Here is a 15,672-nt window from a genome sequence, read left to right as displayed (position 1 = left end):
GCTCCAGGCCAAGAGCACCCAAACAGAAAAAACAAAGGAACAGTGGACTTAGCAGTAACAGGCAGTTGCGAAGAGATGAGTAGATTCATTGGAGAAACAAGTTAAACTGTAGGGTGATTAACTTGCCAGAGGAAACTGGGAAAAGAGACAGCTGGGAGGAGCCCTTCTTAGGTCCAAAAAAAAATCTCAAACATTGTCTTTAAAAACTATCTTTTTAAAGGAATCTGAATTTTATTGGATCAACCTGTTTTATACTAGATTATTGATAAAAGCAATACAGCAATCAGCTGATGATTAGCAGGGATTTTAGCACTTCACAAGCCACATCAACTCCCTCTTGAAGTCTGAGGCAGGGGAACAGTACAATTGAAGAGACAAGCTCTTAATTTCTCCTAATGGTCAGGAAAAATAAACAAGCAAAGAAAGGTTACAACTGTGTCACAGCTTTCTAAAACTGTGTTGTTGTTGTTGTTGTTGTTGTTGTTGTTTTGAGATGGAGTATTGTTCTGTCTTCCAGGCTGGAGTGCAGTGGGGCTATCTTGGCTCACTGCAACCTCCACCTCCCAGGTTCAAGCAATTATTCTGCCTCAGCCTCCCGAGTAGCTGGAACTACAGCCCACGCCACCATCCCCAACTAATTTTTGTATTTTTAGTAGAGAGGGGGTTTCACCATATTGGTCAGGCTGGTCTCAAACTCCAAACCTCAGGTGATCCACCCGCCCTGGCCTCCCAAAGTGCCGGGATTCCAGGTGTGAGCCACCGCTCCCGCCTCAGGGTAAGGAATCTTGAGTCAATTCCTCATGGGCCACTAGGAAGGCTGGGTGTGCTGTTGTAAATGGTGCCTCAATTTCCTTAATCCTTGGTATTTCCCCCCTTAGGAAAACGAAAGGGAAAGACCGAATTAAATGAACTCCTTGCTTTCGTCCAGCTCCAGGAATCCCAGATTCTCAATGATCTTAAATTGATCTAAGAGAGAGCCCACTGTCCTTTCAAGGTGGGCTGAAGAAGGTTCTTCGGGAGCTCCTTTGTTTCCTTTGATATATTTTCTCTTTTATCTTCTATTCCTTTGGGGATAAAAGTAAAAGAAATAAAAATAGGGGCACAAAATGCAAAACTAACTGCCCCACTTCTTCAAAACCTTCCAGTAGCTTGGATGAAAGATAAAAGGGCTTCCTAAGACCCTGTTGTCCAGGGGTCCCCTCACCCCAGTCAGTTCTCCGGGTTTCCTCCAATTTGCTGTGCCACGCCCAGGAGCACCTTTCCTCGGCCTACAAGAGCCTGAAAATGCTTGCTACAATGTCTATTGGCAACTACTGTGCACCCACCAAGAAGCATGGAATGAGGAACGGAACGTCTCTCCAGCACTGAGACGAAGGCGGCCCGGGGCGAGTGCACTGGACTGGGAAATTAAACTGGGGGCTCCAGCCTTGCGGGAGAGAGGAAAAGAGACTTCCGTTTTCTCCAAAACTGTCTTTTCCACCCCGGGTTAGGGGCCCTTCTTGGCTCCATGGCCTCTGCCAGCCTCTTCCCTTTCCAACCCGAGACGCCGACCCAGCATGGGAAACTACCGGGATGACGCTCTGACAGAACTGCCAGTGCCCATGCGCGGCGCCTGGAGCATGCCTGCCTCTGGATTTTCCCGCCAAGCACTCACCCAGTGTGGATGCCGTCAGGATTTTGGCGCTCTCTGAGAGCAAGATCCCAGGGAGAAGGAAGCCCGCTAGAAGCAGCGCCCAGCTGCCCACCCATGCCCTCCTACAGAAGCCCTGGAACCCAGCCCGGGGCTGTGTGCCCTGCCCAGGCCTAAGGGACGCTGTTCGCCAAAGGCACTGGCTATCGGCTTGAGAAGGGTAGGAGAGAAGATCCTGTCTCTCTTCTGTCTGTCTGTCTTCTCTCGCCCTCTGCCCCTTCTTCCTCAGTTTATGATCCATGAGATACACTATCCTCACCCTCCCAAACCAGGGGCAGTGGAAAAAGGGGATTGGTGAACTGAACCCTTAACCCTATCCTAACCATGTAAGCACCGCTCTCCCCTCCTAAATATCAGTATGAACCAAGAACAGTAGAGACCCTAAGAAACCACATGGATGACAGCTGCACCTTGAGGTGACGAGGACCCATCTCCCTTTTATGGATCCTTTCCTGAACTAAGGGTGCCACACTTCCTTTCTTACTCCAATGACCTTGTCAAACTCAAATAACTTACACTGAGAGAGGCTCTCTAAAAGAAACCTTTTGGAGCCCATCTTTAAAAGAAATGGGCGTTGCGATGGGAATACACATGGTCATATTCAGGGACATAAAGGAAGATAATAAGGCTTTTTACATGAAAAATGAGGAGGGTTAGATACATTGTTTTTAGACAATTATCCTTGGCTAGAAGGATCAATAACAAGGGTGACATCAGTCCAAGGTAAGATAGCAGTTGCTGGGCAGATATCCTCATTTGTGAAGTATATTTTTGTGTAAGGGTGCAGTGGCCTAACTGCAAGGTTATGGTTTTTGGAGTCTTATGTGATAGTTCTTGTTATCAGGCATACTGTTTGAGAACCTCCCTTCATGGCCTTTCCTGGCTCCATTGTTTAGGATTTTAACACAGGTGACTCCATTTTGATTTTGACACTTTCACAACCTTATACTAACATCCGTATGCTCCATTTTTCTAGATACGTGCTTAAAATTTCTAGCTAGTGTCCCAAGCTCAAGAACTCTGGAGGCCAAGCCTCAAGAGAAATTGATCTACCAAGGGAAATGGCCTACGATTATTATTCAGGCAGCCTCTCTAGAAGATATCATATTCATAAAATGATTCTAGTGTCCAAACGGTTTAAGCCCCCCTATAACTTCACTTCTTCATTGAAAGCATAAATCTCTAAAGTTTAGATTATAATCCTGAATAAGTATCATAAAATGGAATTGGGGCTCTTTCCACAGTCCTCTCAGAGACAATTTGAAAACAGCTTACAATTTTGCCCCCTTGAAATATCAGTCCTGGCAAGGCGTGGGCACACTGATCCCAAATATCATCTTTACATTCTCTATCCTCAATATAATGCTGCCTTAAAAAAAGGATTTCAGCGCAATTTCCAACAGGCAGAGCCAGGCACAGTGGCATGCACCTGTCATCCCAGCTACTGGGGAAGCTGAGGCAGGAGGATGGCTACAGCCCAGGAGTTTGAGGTCAGCCTGGGCAACATATTGAGATCCTGTATCTAAAAAACAAACAAACAACAGAATGACAGAGAAACCCTTCAATGCCTACAAGATGAAGTGGGCCCTTGAATTCTGCTTTGCACTATTACATGTCTTCTGTCTATAAGTCTTTTAAAAAAAAAAATCTGAATTTGCAATAGCAAAGACTTGGAACCAACCCAAATGCCCATCAATGATAGACTAGATAAAGAAAATGTGGCACATATACACCACGGAATACTATGCAGCCACAAAAAAAGATGAGTTCATGTCCTTTGCAGGGACATGGATGAAGCTGGAAACCATCATTCTCAGCAAACTGACACAAGAACAGAAAACTAAACACTGCATGTTCTCACTCATAAGTGGGTGTTGAACAATGAGAGCACATGGACACAGGGAGGGGAATATCACACACCAGGGCCTGTTGGTGGGGGGAGTGAGAGAGCTAGGTGAGAGGTAGCAGGGGGTGGGAGGATAGGAGAGGGATAACATTAGGAGAAATACCTAATGTAGATGACGGGGGGGTGGATGCAACAAACCACCATGGCATGTGTATACCTATGGAACAATCCTGCATGATCTGCACATGTACTCCAGAACTTAAAGTATAATAATAAAAAAAATTATAGATATTTTTACAAATCTGAATTATTTAAAGTATTGCATCCTTAAACATTTCTGCAACATAGCCACGTCCACTGTAGTGAGGAGTTGATGTGGAGGGCAGGGGAAGGCACCACAAGGCATTACCAGGCATCAAAGGCTCCAGTCCATTTATTAGTTTTGGACCTCCAATAATTGAGACAAAACATTGAGACAGTCTTTCCCTACACACAGGCTATGGAAAAATTCACTTTTTCTCTGAGACTCAGCATAATATGATTTTTTGTACTTAGATCTCCAGTGTATTGGAATTCAGTTTTTAATATGATGTAAGCTTGGATCAAATATTGCCTTTTTTCTAAATAATATCCAGTTGTCCCAGCAGTATTTGTTCCAGACACTATGCCAGGTTCTGTAGTAACAAGATAAATAGGAACCAGTTACTGCCTTTATGACCCTATGGTTTCTAAATAGGGAAACAGATATTGTAATGCATAATTGAAATATAGTAAGAAAAATGCTTCAGAAGAGAATGCGTTCAGCTCCTTTATGGGTATAGTGGTCAGGCACAGGCTTACCAATGTGAATACAATAACACTGGATGTTGACAAATAAGCAGAAGTTTCTCATTCTGGCAAGAGTAGGATGATATTTCTGAGAGAGGGAACGGCATAGACAAAGCCCAGAGGTTAAAAACAGCAAAGTGTGTTCTGGGGGGGTGTAGTGAACACTTGGAAAAGAGTGGGAGGAGAATTGCTCCAGGTGTGCCTAGAGAGGTAGCCAGGAACCAATCACAGATTCCTCATATTCCACACAGTCAAACAAAGATTTTAAACAGTGAGGGATAACACCAGATTTCTAGGTTGTCAGGGCCATGCTTGCAACCGTGTGGAGGGTGCTTGGAGGGAACAAGACTGGAAGCATCATTCTGGCTCACTGGCTGCTTATGATCAGATTTCAGGGATGCAAGTGTATACAACTGGCACAAAGTTGACCTCGATGACCAAGTGTCAGGGGAAAGACTATGTGCTAGGGTAGGAGAGAAGGAGTTACTGGCCAGGGCGCCTTATCCCTAAAACCTTATGTTGTTCATGAGGCGAGTGAAATCGTAGTTGTTGATTCAAAACAAAACACAGAGAAGGCTCCATGTCTGCCCTTCATGGGAGTATTGCCATAGATCAATTCGTGTGGTTTCATAAGAATTATAGCAATAAAACCTTATGTTATATACACACACTCTAATGTACTTCTGCATGCTTCATGCTTCTGGATCTTGTGTTATGAGAACTCACAAAATGGTTAGACATACGGCACTCAGCTCTGCAGACTTGCAAGCAAATCGTCTCGTGGAATTGGCAAAGTTTTTGGTGGGGGGCACTCTCCATTTCTACAGGAGTATTTGTAACAGTTTCATCTTTTAATCTGAATTGTTTCAAGATCTGTTTCACAATTCTAGAATTAAACAATCTAAAACTATGGTTCTTCCAGGCCCACCCCATATGCCTGTTTTCTTCTCTATGTTTCTAGCTCATCAGATACCATGCATTTCACAGTTTCATTACAATGGAATTTCATTTTATTTCAGAATGCTAAAGCAAATAAAAAGGTACGATCACATGAAGGTAAAATATTTCATGAGCACCAGCTATTAGAGAGGTAGTTTGGTATTATACTAAGGAAGATCAAAAAGAAAAAATATGGGCTATTGATGACACGATGGAGCAACCAATCACACCAGCCCTGAATGGGCTACCTTTGGGCTTGATCAAGAAAGACGAAACAAACAAAAATTCTGCGGGTGTTTATGCCACGGTTTTTCTTGCTTCTGTTCCTAGCAGATTAATGTAATCTCTAAGGTTTTGCCACCTATAAGGATATTAACTGCCATGTAGGGGATAAAAGATAGAATTTTTCTTAAATTGACAAAGTCTTTAAAACTACCTTAGCCGCTGGTACCTGAGGCCACAACGCCTTGCACATGGGTTTCCACTGCGGTACTTGAGGTTCCCTGAAATCCATTTATAAGATGGGAATCTTAAGAAGGAAACTGTAAAAACTGAAATAAAGCAGTATCAGCTGGGATCAACTGCAGTCTCCATGTCTGACCAGCAAAGGAGGTGCTCTCCAAAGAAAGGGTCTCAGGCAGTGAGCAAAGGTCTCAGCAGGGGCTCTCTCTGCCTAAATGCAGGAGAGCAGACCAAGCTTCCTGAGCTTTCAGAACTTATAGGAAGAGCAAGATATATGCATAAAATGGAAACATTTGAAATGGAAGATATGTCAAATATTTTCTGTGTTTTTTATGAAAAATGATAGAAGGAGAAATGGAGACTGGAGACTGAGAAGTCATCTAAACAAGAGGTATGAAGTTGTCAAGAGTCCTGTCTAGAAAAGGGAGGAAGGAGGATGCAGGACTGGCAGGTGAAAGTTTGTATCTGATTTAGGGGCTCCAAGTCACAAGGGGCAAGTCAAGAAGCCTGAATAGTGCATGAAGATTTCTAAACAGAGACAGATAATAGAAAGAAGCAAGTTGCAGGACCATTGGCAGCTGGAGCTAAAGAGAGAACACAGGAGTGGCCTGTGCTAGGGTGGGGAGAACCTTCAAAGCACCAGGGACCCCCTCCCCTCTCTCAAGGCTGCACCTAGCCTCATGTCATCTTCACTTTCCTGATCCCACACAGCCACCTGGCTACCACACCCAGCAATTTCCCACAAAGCCACACAGTGCCTAGAGTGAGCCCAAGCAGAAACATAAAGACGTCGATGAGGTACTGCTCATGCCAAGGCTGCTGGAAGGCATAGGGCTTGAGGTGCGCCGCCCCCCCGGTCTGGAGGATGTGGTCGATCCAGCCCACCAGCCGCTGTTTGGCGCTCAGGGGCTGAGAGTGCAGAATAACACTGCCTGCCGCCACTGCCGACTTGTACCTGTTGGCAGAGACAAAGAGGGTGTGTTACTGACATAGCCTCACAAGACTTAGAGACTTTGTAATGCGTGAGCACACACACAAGCATACAAACACTTTTCTAACACAGGCACCAAGGCTGGGCTGCAAAGAAAATTTGTTGGCATGGTCTTGCCATTGTCTAGCTGAATCCTCTGGAAAAGTTCAATAAAAACACCTACATACAAAGATCAATGATTAATTCTAAAAGTATTAAACTGCAGGAAAGTCATTAAATCTTTAAAAACTAGTCGATATCCCTAGGATGCTTGTGGTATACTAAAGGAAAATATATATATAACCACATATGAGAGAATATGTACCTGATTCAGGGTTTGTGTTCCTGAAACCATAATAAATGACTCCATCCTTCTTGATTATAAGATCATTGGCTGGATGGACAGTAAAAAAGGGGGTCACCAGGTCTTTTTTATTTTCTCATTTAACTGAAATTCATGGCAACTTATTTTGTGGCAGGCTCTACAGTAAGTACTGGGAACATAGTTGAAAGAAAGAGAAATACATTGCTGTACTTATGAAGCTGACTCTACTCTCTGGTGTTGGGGGCCAGACAATTAATAAAAACATAAGTAAATGGAGACATTACAAATCTTGAAAAGTGTAAGGAAGAAAATAGTATATTATGATTGGGCTGAGTGGAAGAGGAGGCTGGTTAGGATTATCAAATACACCACCTTCTCTGTGGAGGAAACATTGGAGAAGAGACCTATATGTCATGAAGGAGCCAGTCCTGTGAACAGAAGGGAAGGATGTTCTAGGGAGCAGCACCAAAAAAGATGCCAGAGGTGAGAAGAGCAGGCACATTGGGGAAACACGAAGAAACCCCCTGTTTCAGCTGGAATTCTACTAGAGGGACTGCCAAATATAATACCAGTCAAAGAGATCTTGTGTATATAATTTGTCACCATCACAACCTTAGGAAAGCAATTCTCAGCATCTAATCTAAATTAGTCTTCCTGGAGACTTACTAGAGAAAACAGGTGGGCTGTTGGCATCACACACATATTATTCCATGTCACAGAAGCTTCAGCTATTATTGGGAAAATACATAGAGTATCCCTTGTGTTTTCTATCTTCATTCAGCCTTAGTGACCACATGCTCAGAGAGCCACATACCTCTTGTCTTCTATGACTTGTTTCATCTTATGTGCCAGTGTGTCAGCTGTGACCTGATTCAACTGCATAACGACACCATAATTTTTGGCTACTACCCGGACCATGTTTCCATGCTGGTCTCCATTGACTGGTAATCCCACCATGGGCACACCATGTCGAATGGCCTCCATTACGCTGTTCTGCCCGCCATGAGTGACAAAAAGACGGATACGGGGGTGAGCTGTGGCAAACAAGAAAGAGAATGGAACATTTCAGGATGAAAAGTTTGGGAATACCAGGTAAAGCAGAAAGGGCAGATGAAACACCAATGGAATCAACGTCTGTTGAGAAAATGAATTCACTGATTTTGCGTGGGAGACAGATAAGGGTACACATTATAGGATACAAGATTCCAGCCTCCCTCTCTGTAGAGATTCCTCACCTCAACCCCAACCTATCTAAGACTACAAATCTAGGGAAAGCTGCAGAGAAGAATGATAAGCGAGGCATATTTCTCTATCCATGCAGCCATCCTTCTCTCCCCACCTCGTCTCTCCCTTTACTTTCTGCTTTCTGTTCTTTCGTAATATCTACACTGTATATGGAGTTTTCTCCATTTGAAGAGAAGTTATGAAAGAAAGAAATAATAAACCATACACTTCTACTTTCGTATTTCTAGTTCATATCTGCCTGTACCACCCTTATTTAGAGCAAGCTAGTGACTTTTTGTAATGAAGAGCTAAATCTGTGTTTCTGAACAGAAATGTGGATTAAAATCTACTTGTATCCCTTTGAAAATGAAAATATTTTTCCCTGCCCCATGTCTTAAAAATTAAATATACAGAAATCTGTATCTAAAATTACCAAGTTGACTTTGATCCATAAACTTTGTTGTGAACCTCAGATCCAGTCACTGAAGATGTCAGCTAGAGGTCTCCAAAAAGTATCACAAGGATAATAAAACCTATTGAAGTGTAAGGAGCTCTGTTACCAAATGGCTCAATACCTGGCTATGTGATTACACAGCTTGACACAAATATTATGGCACATCCTTCAATGCTGGCATCAATGTTATGAACGTATGAGTTCTTCATATCCTTAGTAGATAAGGAAGATGTATTTATACAGGTATATGTGTGTTTGTGTAATGGCACACTGTTAAATAGGTGGTCAGGAGGCCACTGAATAGGAGCAACATACCCCCAGATATATGCTCTTGGAGTTTACATATTGTCTTAGATTGTGTTGGGGTGACCCTGTTCAGTGTCAAATGTAGTGGGGTCAAGGTAACATGACCAAATATCATCTCTGGTTGGAGATTCCAGGCCTGGCCTCAGAAAGAAAATGAGAAAATGGCTGTTTTCACCATTTCGAAGGCTAGCCTGATTCCCAAAGATCTCGAGCTGGCTGCTCTTTTCCTGCCCTCTGAGCCTTATTTTTGCTTATAAGTAGCTACTTCCTAGGCTGGTACAAATGCCCAGCTAGAGATCAGAACACTGATGAGCCCCAAAGACAGATCAATGGAAAGAAAAGAGCAGAACTGGGCAGTCCTTACCCAGGAGGTCACTCTGGGGAAGCCAGTCCATGATTTTCACATTTGTGGCCAAATGAACATCTTTAGGCCAATGAGAACTCCGACACTTCCATATCACCCCTTGAGGGAGGTGAGCAAAGGCACTGTGCATATTCTTGAGGACTTCTTCAGACTCATAAATGTCCAACGTAGAGCCAAAGGCCACAAGGACAAACCCAGCATCCCCAAAGTTGGCGATGAAGTTCTCCAAGTCCTAGACAGAGATGACAAAAGAGAGGAGGTGACAAAATTGTTTGGGAAAGCCTAGGTGGCCATGAAATGAAACCCAGACTATTTACCAAACATGTCCTCCCATCACTGTCTTGTCTTCACTGTCCTGAGGCTATTATTATAGCTCCTGGCACAGCTCAGTGTCCTCTGCACTGTGTTCATATTGTGTCTAGATGACCTAGACATCATTTTTCTGATACCTCAGGACATGATTTTGCATATAAATTATAAATTTGTGATTTTTTTAGTTTTTTTCTCTGTTATTGATGTCTATCTCACCCTATTGTGATCACAGAAAATCCTTTGATATGTTCAATCCTATGAAATGTATTGATATTTATATTGTAGCCTAACGTACAGACTATCTTGAGGAATATTCTGTGTCTGTTTGAGAAGAAGTTGTAGTCTGCTGTTATTAAGTGGAGTATTCTCTATATTTCTATTAGGTCCAGTTGGTTTATGACAGCATTCAAGATAACTATTTCTTTATTGATCATTTGTGTAGATAATCTTTTCATTACTAAATATGGGGTATTAAAGTCTCAAGCTATTGCTGTAATAATGTCTATTTCTTCCTCAATTCCATCAATCATTGCTTCACATAGTTTGGTGCTCTGTAATTTGGTGCATATATATTTATAGTGCTTATATATTATTGATGATATTTCATATATTATTTTTAAATGATACTTATAATTATTTGTGTTAATGCAAACATAAAATTTTATATTATTATGTAATCCCCTTGTTTATCTCTTATAAATATTTTTGACATATAATCTATTTTGTCTGATATTAGCATAGCCACCCCAGCCTATTTTGGTCCTCAGGTAATTCTTAAGAAAGATTATGATGTAATGCCCTAAAACTTAGTTTTAGCACTGTTTTATCAATTATTACTTCCAAAGATTTCTTCAGACTCTTCCTCTCTCAGCATTTTTGTGATTGTCTCTAGTTCTGAGCCCCTCATCCTACTGGGTCATTCTGTAGGATGACTTGATTCTATCCAGCATAACACTGCCTAAACTACCAGCTTAATAAACAAACTGAAAACAGCTTTGTTGTCCTTATAATTATAAAATCATTATATAAAATCAAAAGAAGTACAGCAATAATGTGAATCAGAAGCCGCATGCCCTTGTTTTTTCAGGAAAGCATTAGAAAATCAACCGGAGACTGACTAAAGTAACACCATAGGAGTTTTGAAGACCAGTCAAATACAGCAAGTAACCAAATGCCCAATCAGGAAAAAGCCACTTTTAAACAGTATACATTTCTAATGCATTTTATTTACCTTTGCCCTGGAGTGGCAGGCCATAATCCACAGGCAAAACCTCAATTCCAAGTTCCCTCCCTCAGTCAGAAGGAGTGGAATAGAAACTATTTACAACATTTTAACCTGTCTGTTGGCTACTTAGTGACAGGTTTGTCTCACCTGATTCAGAGCTCACATTGGGAATGGTGACATAGCTCAGATTTCAAGCTAACAGAAGCCATAGAAGGCAGTGGTAGGTACCATGATATATGAAAGCTTCAGAGATACTGCACACCTGTAAAGGCTTGGGTCAAGAGATTATGGGCAGAAGTATATAATAGATGTCTAAAGTCCAAGAAGAGTCTGAGTGGGGTTCATTTGGGAAATTAAGGCATTCTAAAACAGAAGAGTATACATTCTAAAACAGTAGAGTATACAGAGGGAATTGGGGAAAGGAAAGCACACACAAATGTCCAGATGTGATACATAACCAAAAAATACCAAGAAGACCTTAACCTTGATCAAAAGACTCAGAACATGCTCTTCCATGCCAGACTGCCTGCAAAGACTTACAAAAGTAACTAGTTGTTCAAATGCCCAATTTTCTTTTCTTTTTCTTTTTTTTAAAATATATATTTTATTGCACTTTCGGCTCTGGGGTACATGTACAGAACATGCAGGACTGTTGCATAGGTACATACATGGCAATGTGGTTTGCTGCCTCCATCCCCGCCATCACCTATATCTGTCATTTCTCCCCATGTTATCCCTCTCCGACCCCCCTACCCCCTGCTGTCCTTCCCCTATCCCCCAACAATAGAACGCAGTGTGTGATGCTCCCCTCCCTGTGTCCATGTGATCTCATTGTTCAACACCTGCCTATAAGTGAGAACATGCAGTGTGTGATTTTCTGTTCTTGTGTCAGTTTGTTGAAAATGATGGTTTCCAGATTCATGCATGTCCCTACAAAGGACACGAACTCATCGTTTTTTATGACTGCATAGTATTCCATGCTGTATATGTGCCACATTTTCCCTGTCCAATCTATCACCAACGGGCATTCAGATTGGTTCCAGGTCTTTGCTATTGTAAACAGTGCCACAATGAACATACGTGTGCATGTGTCATTATAACAGAAAGATTTATAATCCTTTGGATATATACCCAGTAACAGGATTGCTGGGTCAAATGGAATTTCTATTTCTAGGTCCTTGAGGAATTGCCACACTGTCTTCACAATGGTTGAACTAATTTACACTCCCACCAACAGTGTAAAAGTGTTCCTATTTCTCCACATCCTCTCCAGCATCTGTTGTCTCCAGATTTTTTAATGATCACCATTCTAACTGGTGTGAGATGTTATCTTGATGTGGTTTTGATTTGCATTTCTCTAATGACTAGTAATGATAAGCATTTTTTCATGTTTGTTGGCCTCATATATGTCTTCTTTTGAAAAGAGTCTGTTCATGTCCTTCACCCACTTTTGAATGGCTTTGTTTGTTTTTTTCTTGTAAATCTGTTTTAGTTCTTTGTAGATTCTGGATATTAGCCCTTTGTCAAATAGGTAGACTGCAAAAATTTTTTCCCATTCTGTTGGTTGCTGGTTCACTCTAATGATAGTTCCTTTTGCTGTGCAGAAGCTCTGGAGTTTAATTAGATCCCATTTGTCTATTTTGGCTTTTGTTGCCAGTGCTTTTGGTGGTTTAATCATGAAGTCCTTGCCTATGCCTATGTCCTGAATGGTTTTGCCTAGGTTTTCTTCTAGGGTTTTCATGGTGTTAGGTCTTACGTTTAAGTCTTTAATCCCTCTGGCGTTAATTTTATTATAAGGTGTCAGGAAGGGGTCCAGTTTCTGCTTTCTGCACACAGCTAGCCAGTTTTCCCAACACCATTTATTAAACAGGGAATCTTTCCCCAATGCTTGTTTTTGTGAGGTTTGTCAAAGATCAGATGGTTGTGGATGTGTGGCCTTGCCTCCAAGGCCTCTTTTCTGTTCCATTGGTCTATATCTCTGTTTTGGTCCCAGTACCATGCTGTTTTGATTACAGTAGGCTTGTAGTATAGTTTGCAGTCAGGTAGCATGATGCCTCCAGTTTTTTTCTTTCTGCTTAGAATTGTCTTGGCTATGCAGGCTCTCTTTTGGTTCCATATGAAGTTTAAGGTGGTTTTTTCCAGTTCTGTGAAGAGGGTCATAGGTAGCTTGATGGGGATAGCATTGAATCCATAAATTACTCTAGGCATTATGGTCATTTTCACAATATTGGTTCTTCCTAACCTTGAACATGGAATGTTTTTCCATCTGTTTGTGTCCTCTCTTATTTTGTTTAGCAGTGGTTTGTAGTTTTCCTTGAAAAGGTCCTTTACTTCCTTTGATAGTTGTATTCCTAGGTATTTTTTTCTCTTCGTAGCAATTGTGAATGGCAGTTTGTTCTTGATTTGGCTCTCTTTTAGTCTGTTATTGGTGTATAGGAGTGCTTGTGATTTCTGCACAGTGATTTTGTATCCTGAGACTTTGCTGAAGTTGCTTATCAGTTTAAAGAGATTTGGGGCTGAGACAATGGGATCTTCTAAATACACAATCATGTCGTCCGCAAATAGAGACAATTTCACTTCTTTCCTAATTGAATACCCTTTATTTCTTTTTCTTGCCTGATTGCTCTGGCTAGAACTTCCAATACTATATTGAGTAGGAGTGGTGAGAGAGGGCGTCCTTTTCTAGTGCCAGATATCAAAGGCAATACTTCCAGTTTTTGCCCATTCAGTATGACATTGGCTGTTGGTTTGTCACAAATAGCCTTTATTATTTTGAGATACGTTCTGTCGATACCTACTTTATTGAAAGTTTTTAGCATAAAGGGCTGTTGAATTTTGTCAAAGGCCTTCTCTGCATCTATTGAGATAATTATATGGTTTTTGTCTTTGGTTCTGTTTATTTGGTGGATTACGTTTATAGACTTGAGTATGTTGAACCAGCCTTTCATCCCTGGGATGAAGCCGCCTTGATCATGATGGATAAGCTTTTTGATGTGTTTTTGCAATCAGTTTGCCAGTATTTTACTGAAGATTTTTGCATCTATGTTCATCATGGATGTTGGCCTGAAGTATTCTTTTCTTTTTGAGTCTCTGCCGGGTTTTGGTATCAGGATGTTGTTGGTAGGTAGCCTAGTCACAGTCTGCCAGCAGAGGCATTGCTGAGCTGCCATGGGCTCTGCCCAGCTGCTTCAGTAAAGGCAGACTGCCTCAATAATGGTGGATTGCCTTGGTTATGGTGGACTGACTCCATAATTGTGGACTGCCTCAGTAGTGATGGACTGCCTCGGTAATAGCAGACGCCCTTCCCCCTACAGACTGTCCTGGGTCCAGCTGCATTTGTTGTGAAACTCTCAATCCAGAGCGTTTCAGATTGCTTGTCTTTGTCGGGGTGGGACCTGCCAAGCCAGTTCACCTGGCTCCCTGTTTCAGCCCCCTTTTTATCAGTTGAATGGGCGGCTCTGTCTCCCAGGTGTTCCAGGCACCAGTTGAAATGGCCGCCCAGATTTGTGTGAGTTATTGTGCGGAGAGCTGCTGCACCAGCTGAAACAGTGGTGCTGGAAACTCGAGGTGCTTTTCAGTCCTGGAATCTCCTAGTCTGTGAGTGCTAATAACTTGTTTGGAAATGCAGCGATCACTCACCCTCTGCATTGTTCTTGCTGGGAACTGCATTCCAAAGCTGTTCCTATTCGGCCACCAAATGCCCAGTTTTCAACAAAAGGTCACAAGGCATGCAAAGAACTAGTCAAAATGCGCCATTTAGGAAAATAAAATAAATCTCCAGAAACCCTCCCTGAAGAAACACAGGCATTGGACTTATTAGACAAAGATTTTTAAAGAAACTGTCATAAATATGCCAAAAAAAGCTCAAGGAAAACATGGGGGAAAAAAGTAAAATAAACAAGAAAAACAATATATAAACAAATTTAGAATATCAACAAAGAGAAAGTTTTTTAATTTAAAAAAGGAGAAATTTTTGGAGCTGAAATATGCAATAATTAAATTGAAATTTTTTCTGGAGAATTTCAGTAGGTAACTCAAACAGGCAAAAGAAATGATCAGTGAACTTGAAGACAAATTATTTGAAATTGTCAAGTCTAGAAAGAAAAAGAAAAAAGAATAAACAAAATGTAAGAAACATACAGGATATTATCATGTGGATCAATATATGCAGTATGAGAGAAAATGAAAGGCAAAGAAAGGGTATTTGAAGAAATAATGGCAGATAACATGATTCTATATATTGAAAACCTTAAAGAAAACATACACACACACACTAAAAATTAAAAATATGTTAGAACTAATAAAAAAATTTAACAAAGTTGAAACGAAAAAAAATCAAGTCTCAAAAGTCAGCTGCATTTCTATACACTAACAATTAACAATTCACAAAAAATTAGGAAAGCAATTTCATCAACAATAACATCAAAAATAATAAAATAAACTTAACCAAGGAAGTGAGATTTTACATTGAAAACATCCAAATTTTGCTCAAAGAAATTAAAGACACACACACACACAAAATGAAAAGGCATACTGGCCTCATGAATTGGAACACTTATTAAGATGTCAATACTACCCAAAGGGATATACATATTCTATACAAACCCTATCAAAATCCCAACGACTTCCTTTGCAACAGAAAAATTATTCTAAAATGTGTAAGAACTATCAAGAACCCTGAATACCAAAAACAATATTGAAAAAGAGCAGAAAAGGAGTTCTCACAC

General features: G+C 41.2%; 1 protein-coding gene across 3 annotated transcripts in view; it reads right to left on the bottom strand.

Moving 5' to 3' along the window:
* Positions 1–3,941: 3,941 nt before the first annotated feature.
* The window catches only part of LOC116552276 (UDP-glucuronosyltransferase 3A1-like), a 57,491-nt gene continuing 45,760 nt past the window's right edge, over positions 3,942–15,672 (bottom strand). For all 3 annotated transcript variants that reach the window (XM_032278959.1, XM_032278960.1, XM_032278961.1), the window contains 4 exons: positions 9,409–9,640; positions 7,875–8,094; positions 6,494–6,720; positions 3,942–4,210 (listed from right to left, as the gene is read on the bottom strand). In XM_032278959.1, the coding sequence (XP_032134850.1) occupies positions 4,023–4,210; positions 6,494–6,720; positions 7,875–8,094; positions 9,409–9,640 (867 nt within the window). In that variant the 3' untranslated portion in view covers positions 3,942–4,022. The remainder of the gene's footprint in view (positions 4,211–6,493; positions 6,721–7,874; positions 8,095–9,408; positions 9,641–15,672) is intronic.

Source organism: Sapajus apella, unplaced genomic scaffold (assembly GCF_009761245.1).
Source record: "Sapajus apella isolate SASKATOON/1434 unplaced genomic scaffold, GSC_monkey_1.0 scaffold11, whole genome shotgun sequence".
NCBI lineage: Eukaryota > Metazoa > Chordata > Mammalia > Primates > Cebidae > Sapajus > Sapajus apella.
The sequence above is the reverse complement of the archived record's forward strand: the minus strand, read 5'-3'. Positions and strand labels throughout refer to the sequence as shown.